General features: G+C 42.3%; 1 protein-coding gene across 1 annotated transcript; it reads right to left on the bottom strand.

Annotated features, from left to right (window-relative positions):
* Positions 1 to 2358: 2358 nt before the first annotated feature.
* On the bottom strand, positions 2359 to 14462 carry LOC120059009 (transmembrane protein 240-like). Its single transcript, XM_039007767.1, has 4 exons — positions 14427 to 14462; positions 13966 to 14072; positions 6258 to 6466; positions 2359 to 2513 (listed from the first exon to the last, which is right to left on the bottom strand). The coding sequence occupies exons 1-4, from the start codon at positions 14460 to 14462 to the stop codon at positions 2359 to 2361; spliced, it is 507 nt and encodes a 168-aa protein (XP_038863695.1).
* Between the last annotated feature and the right edge of the window lie 451 nt (positions 14463 to 14913).

The raw sequence follows: 14913 nt of genomic DNA on the forward strand, positions 1-14913 counted from the left end.
GTTGTCTGGAAGATTGGAAAAGATAAGAAAATGGCAACAGATAAGACTTTAGGCCTGTATACATCTCATTAGCAAATGAACTAGGTTGGTTGAGCACCATGTTACATCAATCCATCTTAACATGTCTGAGAAAATATTGGGGAAGATAGTAGTCCATTCTTTCCCTTACATTATTTTCCATGTGAGGTGCAATGGCTCACAAAGCAACATCCAGGCCTTTTAGTCTTTGCAAGTGCAAAATCAAAAAAGAAAAGGAACAGGTGCCCATAAGGTATAACCACACAGCATGGTCTCATAGACTAGATGTAACATAGTAAATCTGGGACACTCAGATTAGTATGATATGTTACATTTGGTATGGTTACTTAAGGCAAAAACTAAAGTAGGGTCGGTGTGGGTGTACAATGTGAATGTCTAGCGCATTGGAATCTCATCACGGACAACTTTAGCATTTTTGCAACTTTTCAACTACTTACTACTTATTAGCTACTTTGCAACTGCTTAGCATATTAGCTAACCTTAACCCTTTTAGTTTAACCTAACTCCTAACCTTAACCCCTAGCCTAGCTAACGTTAGCCACCTAGCCAGAATTTGCAACATACTCGTTTTGAAAATGTGTAGCATATTGTAAGTTTTGCAAATGGGTACCACATTGTACATTTTTTAACATATAATACGAATTGTAATTTGGAACATATCATACAAAATGAGTGATGGACATCCACAAATTCATACATACCATATGAAACATAACATCATACCAAATGGAGTGTCTTGGATTTACATACAGAATAATACAAAATGCTCTGAGACCAGGTTGAACCACAGAGGAAATAAAAGCTACAGATTGAACATCTACTTGCAAAGTTTTTACATTCATCAACATCGAACTGATGATTTTGTAGATCATGATGTCCCTAATATCTGCATATAAAATAATTATAGGATGAGAGGATTGACCACTGACTGATTTCAAATGTAATTCATATACAAACCACAAACATGTGTAACAGTTAAATAGTGTGTAACTACACTGTAATTACTGTACCTGCCTATGTAAGCACAACGTTTAAATATTAAGAATGCTTATGGGAAAGTGGTGCTGATCATTTAGCAAAATGGACAAATGTCACTATCCCTTTAATCTTATTTTTAAAAGTCCCAGACATACCAGAAGTAGCGCCTCTGAGGTTGATTGGTGTTCATGAAATCACATTTCTATTTCTTGATTAATTAAACCACAATTAGGACTACTGCATGTGGATGGCATATACTAAAATATTCAGTTGCCCTGAACAGTTGATTAAAAAATAACCGCTCACAAGTACAACCTCTAGGAATTCTGTTTTTTTCAATGGTATGGCTACTGATGTTGAGGCAATGACACATTCAAACGTCAGGGGTCACTGTTGTGCTTCAATGGCACTTTTAATAAAACAGACATTTTATCTTCACAACAGCAATGTCTGGACAGAGGGAGAGAGGGACTGGGTGAGGGTTCCCACTGCTTCTAGGCTGGTTGCTTCTGATAAGTATGAAGGAATTGGATATAGCAAAGTGGGAAGTGCTATTGGACACAATATTGGGAAGACGAGGGAAGCACAACTGTCTCCGTCTTATCTTGGCTGGCAATTCATTTTCTACCTTCTCATAAATAATAACAGTGCAGAGAACCCTAACCACAAACGTATGCTCCCCTCCCCCTCTTATATTTACAGGTAAAATTAATACATTCATTTAATTCACTAAGTAACAAAACGAATTAATCTGTGTTTTTAGCAGACATCACACTGTTCACTTCCAGACGGCTGTCATCCTCCTCTTTCCTACGCTCCGTTTATCCTTCCATACAGTCCATCAGCTCTACTCGTAACACTTGACTCACCACACTCACGAACAAACCTACCCTGTGTTCCCACTTCCCCATATTAGAAGAATTTACAGAAGCAGCAATCTAAACTTCCCATCATAAAATCTTGAAACCCACCCCTATCCATTTACCTCCCTCCCACTTTAGAGAAATACCCTCCCCATCGAGATTTTTTTTTATAAACAATGTGCATCGTACCCTGTTCTAAAAGATCATGCCAAGTTTCAACAATGAACACAGAACATTTTCTATACAGAAAGCACCCTTAAAAATGCTTGTTTTTCCTTCCTACCTCAATGGTGGACATAGACAAGATTTCAGTGACGACTATCTTCTGCTCGAGTTTGGATTGGTGGGTGCTGACTTGTGTCAGTAAGAAAGTCTCGGGCCAGGTGTGTTATGAACAGTCGGAGGGCAGTTTTCCAGTGTCTCTGAGGCAGCAGTTGGCCTTGGGGCAGTTTGAGGGGCTGGAGGGGGGATTCTTGTTTCAGAGGTGGCGTGGGCTGGGGTGGCCGTTGTGGTAGAGCTTCTGCTTGATGTGGACCATGTTGCCAGTGGAGTCCTCCAGCTGTCTGAGCTGGGCGCGTCGACGCAGATCTCGAAGGTTACAGAATGAGGGGAGCCATGACCAGGAAGGGGTGTCTGGGGGGCAAGAGGAGAGAGGGAGGTTGTTAGAGGAGTGAAGAAACTAGAGAAGTGAGATACAAATTCTAATCGTTTATCTCATTGTGGGGTAATAAGAGAATGGGAGTGAATTTGGTTAGGTTTATTAGATGCCAAAATGTCCTTGATGCTCCCATCAACCTAATCCTTGGTAGTACAATAGTCCAATTACAGAAACACATTTGTTGCCCACACATTCATCTGCCAAACATAGAATTTTACCCATACTGTACGTGGTACACTATATATACAAAAGTATGTGGACACCCTTTCAAATTAGTGTATTCGGCTATTTCAGCCACACCTGCTGATAGGTGTATAAAATCGAGCACACCGCCATGCAATCTCCATAGACAAACATTGGCAGTAGAATGGCCTCAATGAAGAGCTCAGTGACTTTCAACGTGGCACCGTCATACAGTGGGATGCCACCTTTCCAACAAGTCAGTTCATCAAATTTCTGCCCTGCTAGAGCTGCATCGGTCAACTGTAAGTACTGTTATTGTGAAGTGGAAATGCGTAGGAGTAACAATGGCTCAGCTGCAAATTGGTAGGCCACAGAAGTTCACAGAACTAAATCGCGTAGCGCGCGAACATTGTCTGTCCTCGGCTGCAATACTCATTACCAAGATCCAAACTGCCTCTGGAAACTTCACCATCTGGCAGTCCGATGGACAAATCTGGGTTTGGCGGATGCCAGGAGAATGCTGGGACTGTTTTTCATGGTTCGGACTAGGCCCCTCAGTTTCAGTGATAGGAAATGTTAATGCTAATGACGATTCTGCGCTTCCAACTTTGTGGCAACAGTTTAGGGAAGGCCCTTTCCTGTTTCAGCATGACAATGCACCCGTGTGAAAAGAACTTGAGTGACCTGCACAGAGCCCTGACCTCAACCCCATCAAACACCTTAGAGATGAATTGTAATGCAGACTGCAAGCCAGGCCTAATCGCCCAACATCAGTGCCCGACCTTACTAATGCTCTTGTGGATGAATGGAACCAATTCCCCGCAGCAATGTTCCAACATCTAGTGGAAAGCCTTCCCAGAAGAGTGGAGGCTGTTATGGCAGCAAAGGGGGGACCAACTCCATATTAATGCCCATGATTTTGGAATGAGATGTTCGACGAGCAGGTGTCCACATACTTTTTCTCATGTAGTATATGTACGTTTCAATTTATATATCCTACTATACATTAATAATAGCGACTTGAAAAAATCATTTTGGATTTCTTTCCCCAAGCATATGAGTGTGAGGTAAAATTTGTGGAGGGATTTGTCCCTGTCAGGTGTAGATGGTGAGGCCCGCTGAGATGGGAGAGAAACAGGAGGGAGAGCCCCAGACAGCACTAGCAAATGTCCCTGCAAAAGGTTGGGGGGGGAAGGGGAGTAGCTGGAAGAAGGGAGGGAGGAGGGAGTTATTTATAACTGTGAATGGGTATGAAATCCACAAGGACTGTTCTGAAGGGTATCCAAAGGAAACGTCAGAACGAGACAGGTCCTTCTCATTTCAATAAAAGGATGGAGAGATGGAGTCAGGAGAAAAATGTAAATGGTAATGTAATGCAGAAAGTGGGGTGAGGGCAGAAATGTTAAGGTCTTTCTACGGAGGGAGGGAAGGAGGCGATGGTTTTGCCAAGTCATAATTTTCCCCTTTTGTTATCATATTTTGTTAGCCTATTTTGCTAAATCAAATATCTTTCCACCGATGTCACTGGTGCCAAAGAATATGAATCAGTTATTCATGAGAAATAGACAATAAGAAAGGAATCATCCCTTTCCAAAAGGATGCTGTATAAAGAAAATGGATAGAAAAGGGGGATTCAATGACTGAATGGAGAGCATATAGAGTATATAGGGTATATAGATGGAATTAGAAAAAGCAAAAGGAATCGATGTGCACCTCAATGTGGTGTGTGTGTTTGTGTGTCTGTATGGTGTGCATGTTTCTACCTCGCCCGCCATTCCAGCTGCTCTCTTTCACTCTATTAATAGCTCCCGAGAAGAGAGAGAGTGTGTGTGTGTGTGTGTGTGTGTGTGTGTGTGTGTGTGTGTGTGTGTGTGTGTGTGTGTGTGTGTGTGTGTGTGTGAGAGAGAGTGTATGTGGGGGTGGGGAAGTGACAGTATCTGCCCCCCCCCCCCCCCCCTCCTTCCTTCCCTCTCCGTCAGCCTTACCTTCACTCCCCATCTCAGGGAGGCTAAACGAGTCTGACCCGCCATCAACGTCACAGCCAAACACCGGTGAAGGGGCATTCCTTCCATGCACAAGGATTCCAGCACAAAGTAAAGCCTAGAGCCACCCTTCTATACCTCGAGGGAATCATTTGAATGTATAATCTGAGTATATTTTTTATGTTGATGTTATGCACAGAATATCAAATGGGTTGATTCTGTGCTGCAAAGCTAAAGCAGTTGTTTCTTGCCTAATACTACTAGAATCACAATCTAAGACTGGAAATATATGTATGCTTCAAACTACCAAATTCTCTTTTATCATCAAGAAAAATATGACATGCATCAAAAAAATATTGCATTACTACTTTTAATTTAATATTTTCAGGAAATAAAATAATGTAATACTGTTTTTTAGTGCCCCATCTTTGTGTACTGGTTTCATATTAATCAAAGGTAATTAATTGGCCATCTCTTTCATTTACACTCACTAGACATTTTACCCCTCTATTTTCTGACCGTAACAGCAGTCATCCAGGTCACATCACCTACATTAGCATTGTCTTATATCTAATGGATCCATGCCAGCTACAAAATATAGGCCTGTTCTGACATTGAGAGCTGCACAAGATAAAGCTTAGCTGACATAATTGGAATATTCCAACACTTATATAAGAACACTGGATAAATGATTGAATCAGGAGTAGGAGTATGGACAAGAAGTCCTCTAATATGTTCACATTGGCATAGCCTCGCCCCCAGTGAGGTCTGGCTTGCTAATCTAACATTGGCAAGACTTGAGACATTGTGTATCTTTGTGGTGTATAGACAAGTGCCCTCTGTATTACGGGTAGGGAATCTTTGTCTCAGTCAATCAGTATGTACTAAACACATGACATCTGAGGGCAGCAATATTTCCACAGCAATATTCATATTAGTTTCACTATGCCTGTACTTTACACACATAATTATTCCCCCTCAATGGAAACAAAGTAAGCTTTTTCCAATTTCCTTCACCCATTAATTACCTGCATAACGTCTTAATTCCAATCCATGACCACAACACACTGCATACAGTACTGTACATTAAATATCCTGTGAGACAATTAATTTAGCCTGGAACACACGTTTCCCTTTTTCCCCTATTAAATTATTTATTTGAAAAAACAACTGAGCCCTTATGTCCTCAAGTTCTGTAAAGTTTCCCATAACCATCACTTATAGCCAGGTGGGTTGGGCTATCCACCCACCCAAGGAAGCCTGGTTTCAATGAATGGTACGGTGGTATGTCAATTCTGGCCATTTGCACACCCATGTCTCATCCCCAAGAAAATATGTAGGAGTAACACTGATCAACCTCATATAATGTAGCAGTCAAAATATTAACACCAATACCACTTCACTCACCATCTCTCTTTTCACAGAGGTGGGAATCAACAAAACAATACTTCTCTCATCAGATTATTGAAAACATTTCTGCTCATTCTGTGTCACATTTGTCAGGCCATGTCAAACTTTTCCCAGTCAAACGGACCAAGTCTCTTGTTGACTCACCATAGTAGCGGCTGGCCCTCCATGCCCTGACAGCACAGTGCAGCACTCCGTCCAGCCACAGCAGGAGCCAGCTGATACAGAAGCCCAGCAGCAGCCCCAGCATCAGGTCCATCTCCTGCTTGGTCACGCTGTCACTGACAAAGTAGTTCTCCGACGAGTCCACAAGAGAATGGTCCCCATCGTACGGGATCACATAGTGGACATGATGCCTGGAAGAGACCACGCTGGAGGTTAGAAGGTGTTTGTGATGGAGGGAAGGACAAGATGAGATGGGGCGGTGGTGAAATTAGGGGGGTGGGTGATGAAATTGGGTAAATAGCAGGAATTCTCATTACTAATTTGGTACAAATTGGAGAATAGAAAGGCATGCTGGTGAATAGAGAATAATTAATATCTAGAAACATACTCAAACATCAGTGGAAACAGCTGCGATATGAAAATAAATGTCTCATTCCTGTTTCCAATTCCAAATAAACACCAGAGTATTATCAAAGCCTTACATAACAGCGTACCTAACGTTGCTCTCAAAGGTAGCCTACATCTCATACAATGAGAACCTGTGGTTCACAAGCAGTGATCTGACAAGCTAGCAATCGCAGGTGCCAAATTAAATTACTGTGGATGTGGCCTCAGGCCTGATCCTCAACACGGGGGCCCTTCATGGGTGCAGGGTACATGGTTAGTCCCCTCCTGTACTCCTGTTCACCCACGACTGCGTGGCCAAGCATGACTCCAACACCATCATTAAGATTGCTGACGACACAACACTGACAACGATGAGACAGCCTATATGGAGGAGGTCAGAGACCTGGCAGTGTGGTGCCAGGACAACAACCTCCCTCAACGTGAGCAAGACAAAGGAACTGATCATGGACTACAGGAAAAGGAGGGCCGAACACACCCTCATTCACATCGTCGGGGCTGTAGTGGAGTGGGTCGAGAGTTTCAAGTTCCTTGGTGTCCACATCAACAAACTATCATGGTCCAAAAACACCAAGACAGTTTTGAAGAGGGCACGACAACGCCTTTTCCCCCTCAGGAGAGTGAAGAGATTTGGCATGGGTTCCCAGATCCTCAAAAAGTTCTACAGCTACACCATCGAGAGCATCCTGACCAGTTGCATCACAGCTTTGTATGGCAACTGCTCGGCATCTGACCGTAAGATTCTACAGAGGGTAGTGCATACGGCCAATACATCACTGAGGCCAAGTTTCCTGCCATCCAGGACCTACAGTACATACTAGGCAGTGTCAGAGGAAGGCTCAAAAAATTGTCAAAGACTCCAGTCACCCAAGTCATAGACTGTTCTCTCTGCTACCGCAAGGCAAGTGGTACCGGAGCGCCTAAGTCTAGGTCCAAAAGGCTCCTCTACGTCCAAGCCATAACACTGCTGAACAATTAATCAAATGGCCACCTGGACCATTTGCATCGTCACTTGACCCCTACCTATATGTACAAATTATCTTGACTAACCTGTACCCCTGCACATTGTATCCCCTGTATATAGCCTCGTTATTGTTATTAAAAAATATATTTTTAATTTTTTACTTTAGTTTATTTAGTAAATCTTTTCTTAACTTTATTTTCTTAAAACTGCATTGTTGGTTACGGGCTTATAAGTAAGCATTTCACTGTAAGGTCTACTACACCTGTTGTATTTGGTGAATGTGACAAATACAAATTGATTTCATTTAATTTGATTCCACATGCACTTAAGGTAGGCTCAGGCAGCATTCAAGCTCAGGTGGCCTCATCTGTCTATCTGTTCCATTAAATGTTTATGCTGAGAGGGTAAACATTTTACGTAAAATTAGTAGCTCTTATTTAAGAGCATTTCCATTGCAGTAAAAGACAACGTGGGCTGCGTCTAAATGGCACCTTTTCCCTACATAGTGCATTACTTTTGACCAGAGCCTGAATGCAGCCCCTGTCACTCACTTTCCATGGGCTTAATTCAGGGTAGTCATGCACCCCCAAAATCTGACAGGCCACAAAGTAATTGAGGATGTCTGAGGGTTGATCTGGAGAGAGGCCTCCCGTCCTGTAGTTGGAGAATATTGCATTTTTAAAAGACCTGAAATAGCTTTTTCCTGCAATCTAGAGCCATCATCATTATGCTTAATTCTATGTAAAAAAAAATATATATATATTTTTTTGCATATCTAAGCATATCTCTTGGGCTGTCTGTATCCTCCTGACTGAAATAAAATTGTGGCTAGTAGTATTACAGAGAAACAACGACAAAAAGATTATACGGTGCATTCTGAAAGTATTCAGACCCCTTGACTTTTTCCACATTTTGTTATGTTACAGCCTTATCCTAAAATAGATTAAATACATTTTTCCCCTCATTAATCTACACACAATACCCCATAATCACAAAGCGAAAACAGGTTTTTAGAATTTTTTGCAAAAATATAAGATCCCATAGTTGACAGTGCATGTCAGAGCAAAATGATGTCGAAGGAATGTCCGTACATCTCCAAGACATGATTGTGTCAAGGCACAGATGTGGAGAAGGGTACCAAAAAAATTCTGCAGCATTAAAGGGCCCCAAGAACACAGTGGCCTCCATCATTCTTAAATGGAAGAAGTTTGGAACCACCTACACTCTTCCTAGAGATGTCCGCCTGTCCAAACTTAGCAATCGCGTGAGAAGTGCCTTGGTCAGAGACATGACCAAGAACCCGTTGGCACTCTGACAGAGCTCCAGAGTTCCTCTGTGGAGATGAGAGACCTTTCCAGAAGGACAACCATCTCTGCAACACTCCACCAATCAGGCCTTTATGGTAGAGTGGCCAGACGGAAGCCACTCCTCAGTAAAAGGCACATGACAGCCCGCTTGGAGTTTGTCAACAAAAGGCACCTAAAGGACTCTGACCATGAGAAAGAAGATTCTCTGGTCTGATGAAACCAAGATCAAACTCTTTGGCCTGAATGCCAAGCGTCACGTCTGGAGGAAACCTGGCACCGTCCTTATGGTGAAGCATGGTGGTGGCAGCATCATGTTGTGGGATGTTTCTGAGCGGCAGGGACTGGGAGACTAGTCAGGATTGAGGCAAAGATGAACAGAGTAAAGTACAGAGAGATCCTTGATAAAAACCTGCTCCAGAGCGCTCAGGACCTCAGACTGGGGAAAAGGTTCACCTTCCAACAGGACAATGACTCTAAGCACACAGCAGGACAAGTCTCTGAATGTCATTGAGTGGCCCAGCCAGAGCCCGGAATTTAACCTGATCGAACATCTCTGGAGAGACCTGAAAATAGTTCTGCAGCAATGCTCCACATCCAACCAGAGTTTGAGAGGATCTGCAGAGAAGAATGGGGTAAACTCCACAAAAATACAGTTGTGCCAAGCTTGTAGCTTCATACCCAACAACCCTTTAATTGCTCACAAAGGTGCTTCAACAAAGTACTGAGTAAAGGGTCTGAATAGTTATGTAAATGTGACATTTCAGTTTTTATTTTTAATGAAGATCAAGGGGTCTGAATACTTTCTAAATGCACCGTGATATATATATATATATATATATATATATATATATATATATATATATATATACAGTGGGGAGAACAAGTATTTGATACACTGCCGATTTTGCAGGTTTTCCTACTTACAAAGCATGTAGAGGTCTGTAATTTTGATCATAGGTACACTTCAACTGTGAGAGACAGAATCTAAATCAAAAATCCAGAAAATCACATTGTATGATTTTTAAGTAATTAATTTGCATTTTATTGCATGACATAAGTATTTGATACATCAGAAAAGCAGAACTTAATATTTGGTACAGAAACCTTTGTTTGCAATTACAGAGATCATACGTTTCCTGTAGTTCTTGACCAGGTTTGCACACACTGCAGCTGGGATTTTGGCCCACTCCTCCATACAGACCATCTCCAGATCCTTCAGGTTTCGGGGCTGTCGCTGGGCAATACGGACTTTCAGCTCCCTCCTAAGATTTTCTATTGGGTTCAGATCTGGAGACTGGCTAGGCCACTCCAGGACCTTGAGATGCTTCTTACGGAGCCACTCCTTAGTTGCCCTGGCTGTGTGTTTCGGGTCGTTGTCATGCTGGAAGACCCAGCTACGACCCATCTTCAATGCTCTTACTGAGGGAAGGAGGTTGTTGGCCAAGATCTCGCGATACATGGCCCCATCCATCCTCCCCTCAATACGGTGCAGTCGTCCTGTCCCCTTTGCAGAAAAGCATCCCCAAAGAATGATGTTTCCACCTCCATGCTTCACGGTTGGGATGGTGTTTTTGGGGTTGTACTAATCCTTCTTCTTCTTCCAAACACGGCAAGTGGAGTTTAGACCAAAAAGCTCTATTTTTGTCTCATCAGACCACATGACCTTCTCCCATTCCTCCTCTGGATCATCCAGATGGTCATTGGCAAACTTCAGACGGGCCTGGACATGCGCTGGCTTGAGCAGGGGGACCTTGCGTGCGCTGCAGGATTTTAATCCATGACGGCGTAGTGTGTTACTAATGGTTTTCTTTGAGACTGTGGTCCCAGCTCTCTTCAGGTCATTGACCAGGTCCTGCCGTGTAGTTCTGGGCTGATCCCTCACCTTCCTCATGATCATTGATGCCATGTCATCTTCTTGAACTTCTTTCATTTTCTAATAATTGCGCCAACAGTTGTTGCCTTCTCCCCAAGCTGCTTGCCTATTGTCCTGTAGCCCATCCCAGCCTTGTGCAGGTCTACAATTTTATCCCTGATGTCCTTACACAGCTCTCTGGTATTGGCCATTGTGGAGAGGTTGGAGTCTGTTTGATTGAGTGTGTGGACAGGTGTCTTTTATACAGGTAACGAGTTCAAACAGGTGCAGTTAATACAGGTAATGAGTGGAGAACAGGAGGGCTTCTTAAAGAAAAACGAACAGGTCTGTGAGAGCCGGAATTCTTACTGGTTGGTAGGTGATCAAATACTTATGTCATGCAATAAAATGCAAATTAATTACTTAAAACTCATACAATGTGATTTTCTGGATTTTTGTTTTAGATTCCTTCTCTCACAGTTGAAGTGTACCTATGATAAAAATTACAGACCTCTACATGCTTTGTAAGTAGGAAAACCTGCAAAATCGGCAGTGTATCAAATACTTGTTCTCCCCACTGTATATACACTGAACAAAAATATAAACGCAACATGCAACAATTTCAACGATTTTAATGAGTTATAGTTCATATAAGTAAATCAGTCAAATGAAATAAATTCATTATGCCCGAATCTATGGATTTCACATGACTGGGCAGGGGTGCAGCCATAGGCCTACCCACTGGGCAGCCAGGCCCATCCACTGGGGAGCCAGGCCCAGCCAATCAGAATTAGTTTTTCCCTACAAAAGGGCTTTATTACAGACAGAAATACTCCTCAGTTTCATCAGCTGTCTGGATGGCTGGTCTCAGACGATGCCCCAGGTGAAGAAGCCGGACGTGGAGGTCCTGGGCTGGTGTGGTTACAAGTGGTCTGCGGTTGTGAGGCCGGTTGGAAGAACTGACAAATTCTCTAAAATGACGTTGGAGGTGGCTTATAGTAGAGAAATTAACATAATTGTATCTGGCAACAGCTCTGGTGGACATTCCTGCAGTCAGCATGCCAATTGCACACTCCCTCAAAAGTTGAGACATCTGTGGCATTGTGTTGTGTGACAAAACTGAACATTTTAGTGTGGCCTTTTATTGTCCCCAGCACAAGGTGCACCTGTGTAATAATCATGCTGTTTGAATCAGCTTCTTGATATGCCCCCTGGCAGGTGGATCGTCCTGTGCGGCTCAATTGGCATGGCACTTGAAATGCCAGGGTTGTGTGTTTGATTCCCACAGGGGACCAGTATGAATGAAAATGTATGCACTCACTACTATAAGTCACTCTGGATAAGAGCGTCTGCTAAATGACAGGCAAAGGAGAAATGCTCACTAGCAGGGATGTAAACAACTGTGTTCATCAGTTCAACTACTCTGCGTCTCACAAAGACACGGAGGTTGGAACCAAATACTGTAAAAAAAATTATAGGACAAATCTTAGGGGTCAAGTACCCCTGTGCCCCCTATGGGAATGACGCCTCTGGCTTAATTAAAGACAATGACAACCAGACGTGTGTTGGAAACAAAAGTGCAATTGTTGGGGTCTAGTTTAGGACTAGATGTACTGTATGTACCCGGGTACAGAAGGGTAACAAGCACAAGTATGAAAATATATAATTAATTAAAAGCTAAGAATATTATATGCATTGCACATTGAATATTGAGTAGCAGAGGATTTATCAATATTTAAAAACGACTTAAAATAAACCACACAAAAAACATTGCAATGATAAACGGCATAAATTATGTCACTAGACATAATTGGCATACATTTTTTACAAATGTGTCTCTACAATTCTTCTAAAGGCATATATAGGCCTAATATAGCATTACTATGAGACTTTCTTGAAATTAGAGGGAGTGAGAGAGGCCCTTCTCCAAATTTTGGCCAATATTATTTTATGATGACAATCCTGATCTTAGTGACACTTCATGACCCATATCTCAGGTTGTTGAACTGTAGGCAGTCAAAAGAACAGTATTCATACAGGGCCAAGACCTGCTACAATGTGACTATGCAGTGATATCACATCAGTGGGGCAACTCAGAACAGATTTTCCTGTCCTCAGTGAATGTATTAGATCCAAGCAAGTTAGGAATTCATTTGACTAAGATTCTGCACTGACCAAGAATAACCCAGCACTTACAAAATGTTGCAATATGTATGTGTTCGGACTCAGGCCTCAACTTGCCTTTATCCAGGGCTTAATATCCTAATGAAGTCGATAGGTGTGTATCTATTGGATCAGAGGGCTCTTATTTTAAAAGCTGGCACAACACTGTTGCCATACCCTTGGGCAAGCTACAGCACTTAACAAAAATAAAATAAAATAAAACTTCCAAGACCAAGGGCCCAATTTCGGTTTACAGTTCCTGTATGTGAGTCATGTAAAACCTGTACCAATCTCATTTGCATTATTTAATGTTTTAAAACACAATAATTCAAGTAGTAAGGAGCCTAGACCACCAATCGAGAACATATGAGGCTACATATAACTTGTATAGGCCTAATCACAACAGTAATAGAAAACCTGGCCTAATTATCATTAAACTAGGCCTAGTTGTTTTATGTTTCATTCCATTTTCAGCCTTCATGATACGGGTTATAAGTAATAGATCAATGTATATATAGGCGCATTCTCACAACTGGTTCAATATAGGTATAGGCTAGCCCTAATGTCCTCTCTCCAACAACATTTCCTCATATCTAAATATTAAAAATTATTCCTTAGCCCATTCCTCATAATTCATAACATATTTATGGCTCACGTATGCAGTAAAAGGCAAATAACTGAATATATCTTAAAACACCGTCACAAGCTAGGCATCGCAAAAATAAGGCTATCCTTCGGTTAAACACACGCATACTCGAATAAAACCATAGTCGACATCAGGTACATTTTCAAGAGATTAGGCCTATGCATGGAGCATGTTTGGAGGCTTATTAAAACGAACAGTTCAGCAGGAGAAATCATTCGAGAGGCCTATTGAGCGAGTATGAGCCTATGATTAGACGGGTAACATAGCAGCTATCTTCACTCTATAGGCTACGCTTTCATTTCAGATGTTTGTATACATCCAAACGAATCACTGTATGATATTGTTTTTTTTACCTTCCACAGTTGCAATGACAGACGCGGTCTTCCCCTCGTAGATGCGGTAAGATGTAGTTGTGAAAGCGATCCAGTAGTGCGTTCATGTCCATTAAACAGGCTATCGCCTGCAAATAACCATTCGAGTCAACTCACATGACAAGCACCATTTCCAACACGGCACCGTTATATGACCTGGCATTAGGCTACAGTCCATAAGAGAAATCGAAAAATACATTTGGAAACCCACTTTGCAACCCTCGTTCTAAAATGTTCTTTAGATTGTTTATTTATGATAGCCAAGGTATGTATGTAGGCTACTTTCTCAAGTCATCATTATTTTCAGTGATATCAAATGTGATCTGTAGGCTATTTGTAATAGCTATAGCTACATTATTAGTCTATAGACTACATACGTAAAATAAATGCTGTAGGCGTTTAACACACACGATGGGGGGCACAATAAAAAGCAAATATCTTACCATTACAACTGAAGCGCCAAGAATCATAAAAATCATGGTGGTTGTGATCATATGCATCAAAACTTCCAAACTCGCCGCCGTTCTCTAGCCTTCTCTACCTGTCCCGGGATGAGACGGTCATTGAGGCGCCCTTACTGCACCGGACTCTCCGTCCCTCCAAACTTGCCAGATTAGAGCGCAATTAACCGGTGCAGGGGGGTTGAGCTGGCCCGGTCTCCTGCTGTCCCCCTTTTGACACACGCACTCACGGTCTTCACAGTCTATGCTACTCCTCATCCAGTAATGCGTCGATTTGATGGCGCGGACCGGGTCGTGGATGGGTTTGCGTTCGGTGCCGCGTTTGCTGCCCCGGGAACGGCGAAAAGAGGGTGCTGGTGGAGAGGGTGTCCTAGCCTGATTACTAATGCAATTATGTTATTTTCACGGCAGCCTACGTACCGATCTCATTTTAAAAAATCGCAGCAAACAGGAGAACGGGTTAGCCGGT

This window comes from Salvelinus namaycush, chromosome 14 (assembly GCF_016432855.1).
Source record: "Salvelinus namaycush isolate Seneca chromosome 14, SaNama_1.0, whole genome shotgun sequence".
Taxonomy (NCBI): Eukaryota; Metazoa; Chordata; class Actinopteri; order Salmoniformes; family Salmonidae; genus Salvelinus; species Salvelinus namaycush.